We start from the raw sequence: 7,105 nt of genomic DNA on the forward strand, positions 1-7,105 counted from the left end.
TTTAAATTAAATAAAAATATTACTATAATTTATAAAAATTAAAAGTGTATATTATAAAATAAAAATATATAAACTAAGTTATTTTATGAGATAAAATTTAAATATTTTATTTTATTTATTATAACAACATTGTAATTTTAATTATTTATTTACATTATAATATGAAATATAAAAACTTTAAGTATAATTACGTTAAACATAAGCCATTATATATTATGTAGTCGATCAATTTATTTTTCGGAAATCTACGTAGAAAGCTTTTTTTTTTCGTGTTTTATATTTTTTTTTAACTTTTTTTTTTCACATTTCTTCGTCTTTTTTATTTATAATAGTGACAACATACACATTGTGAATTAAATAATAATAAAGAAACATATAGAGTGTAATTATCATTTCAGATTGTAAAAACAATTTTGTTTAACATAATTTTGTTTATTTAAGTAAATATAATATTATTGACCGTCAAAATCACTCTACATTTGCAAAATTTCGTTGATAAATTAAAATTATCAATAATTTATCGATGAACAAAAATTCATCAATTATATACGTTGGTAATTATTTATCGATATTTATCAATGTGTTTTTTTTGTTAATAAATATTGTGATTTGATTTTCTTCTTTTTCTTTCTCATCCTTCTCTTCTTCCTTTTTTTTCTTTTTTCTTTTACATTTCCTTCCTCTTTCTCCTCTGTCATTGTGGTTGCCACTCTAGTTGTTGTCTCCTCTTTCTACTCCCACTCTTACTCCTTATCTTCTCATTCTCTTTTTCTTCTTCCTCCTTCATCATTGTTGTCAGTGTTGTTACTTTCTCTTTTTCCTCTTTCTCTTCCCTTTTTCCCCTTCTTCCTCTCTTCTTCTTTTATTGACACGAAACACGAAAACTAACACCAATTTAAAAGCTAAAATTATTGAAGGATTTTAAAATATACAATTACTAACATATATTCATATATAGATATATCGATGAATTTATTGACGAATTTAAGAAAAAAACCATTAGTAACAAGTTTTGTCACGACATGATCAAAGCTAAAATGAAAATTTTATCACTCATTTTACTTATAGAATTTACCGAAGATTATATTTATTACTATTAAAAGTTGTGAATTATCAATAAATCCATTACTGACAAATATTTATATAGATAATTAAAATCTTAAAATGTGTTGGTAAATTCTATCAATAAATTATATTTTAGTGACTAATTCTTTTCCATCTGAAAAATATGTTGATAAATGTCATTTTGTTGATGGCCTCTGTTTTTCTATCGTAAAATTTTCTTGTAGTGTTAGAAAGGAAAATGATTTTTTGACTACTAAATTTTGACAATTTTCTTTTACAATTTTTGGTGTTATCTTTTAAGTAGTTTTTCATTTTTCCTTTGTTTCATTCTCAATATTCTAAAACCATTTAGAAAATAACACCTAGTATTATAAGAGAAAGTTGTCAAAATTTAGTAGTCAAAATATGATTGTCCTTGTTGAAAGGTTAATTTCTTGGCATAATTAAATGCGGTAGTAAAATTCCCTTTTACACCAAGCTATCCACATTATCATCGATTCATGCATTTAAAAACATCAGCTTCTGATCAACTGTTGTGACAATCATAAGCTGGAATACGTCCATACAAAGGAAGAATATATGTTACATTACAGTAGTTTTCTTTTTCCTAGCTAGAGCTACTTGTGACTCTGACGTGAGTTGTGAAAACCACCGAAAGCGATTTAGAACTGATTTTCTTATGTTAGCTTTTCAGGACTAGAACTTAGAATCACTTTAGCAGCAACACACCAATTTTTGTCACTCAGAGCAATCAGGATCTTGGCATACATCCTGACCAGGTTCACTACCAGACACAATATTTTAGCTACATGTTTCAATGTCCACATAAATTCCCCATTTTTTAGCTGTTTCCTCTGACCATATCTCTGCACTATAAATACAATCCTCTGTGTGCTTTGCATAGCATTCAAACACACAGAGATTGAATGTTGGTTGTCTCTTGGAGTTCCTCTGAACACTTCACAATTGGGGCTACTTCTATTCTATTCTATTCTATTCAGTCTCACTCTTCAGATTGAATAGTTCTTATCTCACCTGAGTGAAGTGTTTGGGGGAACTTTTGGGTGCAACTAATACAAAATACCAACTATGAATCAAATTCATTTCATTACTGCCAACAAGGCTATTTCTGTGTACATTGAAAACCAACAAGGAACACTATTTCATTTGATTGAAGTGTTTGGGAAAACTCTCATCTCTTCTGCTGAACTCCAGCTCCAGCATTGTGATTTTGCACCTTACCACTGATATTGGATAGTGCATACTATTTTACTATATATTACATTATTTAATTATTATTGTTATTATTTATGTTCCTTGTTAGCTATATTATTCTTCCAAATACTGATGAGGCTTCTGCACATGACATGATTCTTGCATCCCTTTTTGTTTACTTTATGAGCAGTTCCACTGCTGAAGAATTAGCTTCTTGATTTAGATGTTTGTGAACCTTCTCCCTGCCCTTGTTTCTCCAATCCTCCAAAATATCTTCGTGACCCCATTTACCCTTCCCAAGGTAAACTTTTGCACTTGGGTCTATGGTCATCTTCTCCAGCGCAGATGCAATCCTCAGCAGATAAATAGCAATTTCAATTTCACTTGAGTGTCCTCTAACACCAGTTATCACCACTTCCTTCAGATGTTCATGTGAGAATTCCTCAGGCCATTCACTCTCGCTTACCTCATCATCAATACAGCAATAAGTCCTTAACTGCATCAAATTATATCATATCAGAAAAAAACACTTCTAAATTCTGCAATGACATATATTTGTCCCCCTTTTTAATACATACAATCTATATTTGTATCTATACATGTTTGCTTCTTTAGTCACTATCCTCCTTTTTTTTAACAACTTATTTTCAAATTGCTTATCATTATTTATGGTCAAAGGAGATTTTCCGCACACTATATATGTGATTGGGATAAAATTCAGGTGTATAAGAGTGATACAAGGTGCTGATAAAAGTTTTATTATTTGACTGCAACTATTTCAGGATTTGTTCTTAATTTGAAGAAATGACTGATAAACTTACGTGTAACTCTAGTGTTCGGAGTACAGGGCATGTCTTGAGAATTATGGCTACCCACCCCAGATCCTGTCGAACTGTAGCCACTTTAATAACTTCAAGATGCCTCAGCCATGGAAATGTTAATGCAGGCAATCTGTTTTTCATGACCTCACCCTGGGAAAACAGACACAACCATGTCAAACTTTTCAGACAATTAAAACTAAGACAAATATTTTTTAATAAAATTTTATTGATAAACTTTTGATAAACATGTTAATGGACGAAAGAAAAGGTTTGAATTAATGAATGAAAGAAAGGCTTACATTTTTATTACAATGCAACAACTCATAAAATCTAAACTTTCATTGATATTATATTTGATTGTTTGTAAAAGAATATATTCTCAAAATATAGAAAAATAATTTTTAACTTTTATGATTCAAAATCATACTTAGTATTGAATTTTATGATTCCTACGATAATAAAAATGCTGATGGAATATTTGTAATTTGTTAGTGTCTAAATTTGATACTCTCTTTTATTTTATACTTTCTCACTCTAATAATTATACAAATTTTTTCTTCTATCTAATTTCTATTTTTTTTTTCTCTTTTTTATTGCATTTGTTGTTTCTTTTTTATTTATTTTCCAAAAGTATCAACTCATTTATTAAAATAAATTTTTTTCTTTATTAGATAAAATTTATTAAAAATCATAAAATCATGAAAAAGGTCCTTAAATAAATAAAAGATAAGAGCCATAAAGTTTTATAATTTTTAATAAATAAAAATATTTAAAAAAATATGTAACAAAGTATATTCCTAGTTTTTCCCCTCCTTTATCTCCTTGGTTCTTCCGTCTTCATATGCAGTCCAAAATAGTTTGGTTAATTGCCACTTTTCCCCATCAACCTTTTATGCCAAGAAATAAATAATAGAAAATGGAGTTTAAGAATAATGTAAAGATAAAAGTCTGTTTAAACTATCATAGTTGGAAAGGAAAGAAGAAAACAAATCCAAATAACTGCAGAAATGTTCAAGAACAAAAGATAAATTGATCTGAAAAAACCGACACAGTTGCTGAAAACCACATACGTACCATGAAACAACTGCACTGCAGGATCAAAGTTTCCATCTGGGGTAGAACAGTGGGGAGTTTGAGGATTGGCCAAAGCTTCTTATGACAAGCAGCAGTGTCACTCACAGGACTGTAGAAAGTTGTAAGTCTGGGCGCATCAAACACAAACTCAACTTCTCTTCCCTTGTATTCCAAGCTCTCCAAACTGTTGCTGTGGAGCACGAGTTTCTTCAACTGTTGGCAAAGACTCACGTTCAGGTACTTCAGTTTCTCGCAAAAGGGGTCCTCTATTCTCAGGGTTTCCATGTTGTAACACTCACACAACCCCAACCATTCAACATTGCTGCAGCTAGACAACAAAAACTGGAGATGCACCTCAGATTTCAGGTCCACTCGGAAGAGGTCCAGTGTTGTGAGTGTGCTGAAACCATGGTTGTATGACATGTGGGGGGCAAGAACACAATGCGCCAAGCGGAGACACTTCAGAAATGACTTGAACCCACTTGCTCCTTCACTTGCACCCTCGTTGTTGCCAACAATATCACAGGGAAAGACATGGAGGGAAGCATCATTTGGAGCAGTGAGGTGATTCTCTTCTTCCGACAAGCAAAGATCAATCTCCTCCACTTTTTTCTTGAGGGCAAAACGAATCCACTCATCAAGATCAGTTGAGCCATTGCCAAATGTGAAGCAAACACTTAACCTGTAAATCTTTTCAACATGTTCAACGTTTGACAAGTACTTGTTGACATTCTTAACAAAGGCTAAGGTTCTGTCCCTGTTGAATTCGAACCTTTGTTCCGCGCTTTGGTAGCGCCAAGCGTTGCTGGCCAAGTGATCTTTCTTTAGTATATTGTCTCCATCCAAAACGAGGTTTGTTGGATTAGCATAAATGTGTTCCCATATGGATGAGAGAGTACTGGTCCTCACACCTTCCCTCACTTTGAGAGATGACAAAATGTTGCACAAAATGCTATTGGGAAGTTTACTGATATAATCATCTTCGTTACACTCAACTACCCTTCGTTTCTTCATATTTTTGTGCTCTTTCTCTACACTAGAGAAAGTAGCAACCTTGGCCAAAAGGAGAGAACAACTAGGACGAAGCCATATTAATATAAGAGTATGGTTCGGTGTTAACCAAGTGCATGTTTGTCTTCATTCAAAATACTGATAATTATGCAACCAATGAGGCTAAATGCATATCTTGCTATACGATTCAAATCAAAAACAATTTAATAGGAATTATCCCCCTTATTGCCGGCCTCTATATACCTTCATGTAATATAAGATATGAATAATCCTTAGGATATGCATCTTTGTCATGGTGTGCCTATTGGCAACATCGATGTACGTGCGAGGGGATGAGATTCTATAAATCATCATAAATTAGTTTTTTTTTTTTTTTTAATGGTTCTAAGATATTTCAGACATTCCCTTGAAGAGTGCAATGACCAAAAACTAATATATAGCAGGACTTGCTAATATATTTGTGTAGAGTTTGCATTTGTAGGAGAAAACCAGAAAAAGAAAAATATCAAGTCATTAACTTTGCTCTGCTTTATTTGTCTCCTTAATTTTCATGTTCAGTTTTTCGTGGCGTAAAGAGTATGCAAATCATCAATCAGTAAATGTTATTTGTTCCTTGTCCTGTTTCTTTCAGACTCGAACTAATCGAAACATGATTGTAAATGAACCATAACTTTCCAATTTAGCCGTCAAACCAACCTGATAAGGATGAAGCGCAAGTTATATAGAAAGTTGTAGTTTTTATTTTTTATATCGGTAAACATGGTCAAGATCTTGGTAACGATGGATTGGGGCTCTAAATTTTAAAAAGTATGAAAATTTAGCTTTCTTAATTTTTTTTTTCATAATTTAGAGAGATAAATTTTTATTTAAGTTAGAGTATCAATTATTTTAGTATGAAAAAAAAGGACTTTGTTACGTTTGATAAAAGATATAGAAAAATATATATTTTCCAAATTACTGTTCATCTTGGTACCCTTTTCACCATTTTTGTGTTTAGCCATCAAAGATAACCGATATAATGATAAGAAACTCAAGTTGACGACAAGTGAGTGATAAGTTTTAATGTATTAAGTGTATAAACAAATTTTTCGTTATTATCTGATTATGAATCATTTCAAGTGAGTTTCTTATTCGTAAAATTATCATTTTAAAAATCATATTAATTCTATTTTTGTAACTGATTGGTAATATGAAATTATTATATATACTCTCAGTAAATAGAAATAAACTATTTTTTATTCTGAACTTCTCTCACACAGTCGACGATTAATTACTGGCCTTCACTATTTTGATAAGTTTTACCTACCTTTTCTTTTAATTTATATGTAATGTAGCATTAAAAAAACAAACTTTTAATTAATTAAAATTATAATATTACAACTTATAAAAATAACAAATTTATTTCATATTACTTTTCCTAGCTGACAAAAAAAAAAATGGAAAAGATTTACAACACCAGAATAATCTAATAATCAAATATGGGCCACGGCCGGGGATAGTGTGGGAAATATATTTGTCCAAACCAATCAAATAAAGTTAATTAGGTTAATTTTGTGAAATTTTCTTCTTGAAAATAATTTACTTAAAAAAAAAAACACAGTGGACAAGCTAAATTTATATTCTATTTGGTTTAGTAATTTAATAATCGTTTTAAGTTAGGAGCAATTTTATCGGGTTTATCGATCTATTCGGGTCCATGTAGAATAATATATGTCAACAAATTGCAAAAGGAAAGATGAAGAGAATTTTTTTTGCTAAGTTGAGGGTTTCTCCGAAAATTTTCATTTATAGATAAACATATCTCGTTAACAATTCTTAGAACTTTGTCTACAACAATTCCAATGTGAGTTACTTGCATACCCACATTCACTATGTTTTCTTTTTCTCAAATATTTAACAAGTGAAATGATTATGGCATG

The 7,105-nt window shown here is 30.8% G+C and overlaps 1 protein-coding gene across 1 annotated transcript; it reads right to left on the reverse strand.

Moving 5' to 3' along the window:
- Positions 1-2,455: 2,455 nt before the first annotated feature.
- On the reverse strand, positions 2,456-5,189 carry LOC114175371. Its single transcript, XM_028060146.1, has 3 exons — positions 4,176-5,189; positions 3,102-3,251; positions 2,456-2,776 (listed from the first exon to the last, which is right to left on the reverse strand). Exons 1-3 carry the CDS (start codon positions 5,187-5,189, stop codon positions 2,456-2,458), a joined length of 1,485 nt encoding a protein of 494 aa, XP_027915947.1.
- Positions 5,190-7,105: the final 1,916 nt, after the last annotated feature.

This window comes from Vigna unguiculata, chromosome 3, assembly GCF_004118075.2.
Source record: "Vigna unguiculata cultivar IT97K-499-35 chromosome 3, ASM411807v1, whole genome shotgun sequence".
NCBI classification, from domain to species: domain Eukaryota; kingdom Viridiplantae; phylum Streptophyta; class Magnoliopsida; order Fabales; family Fabaceae; genus Vigna; species Vigna unguiculata.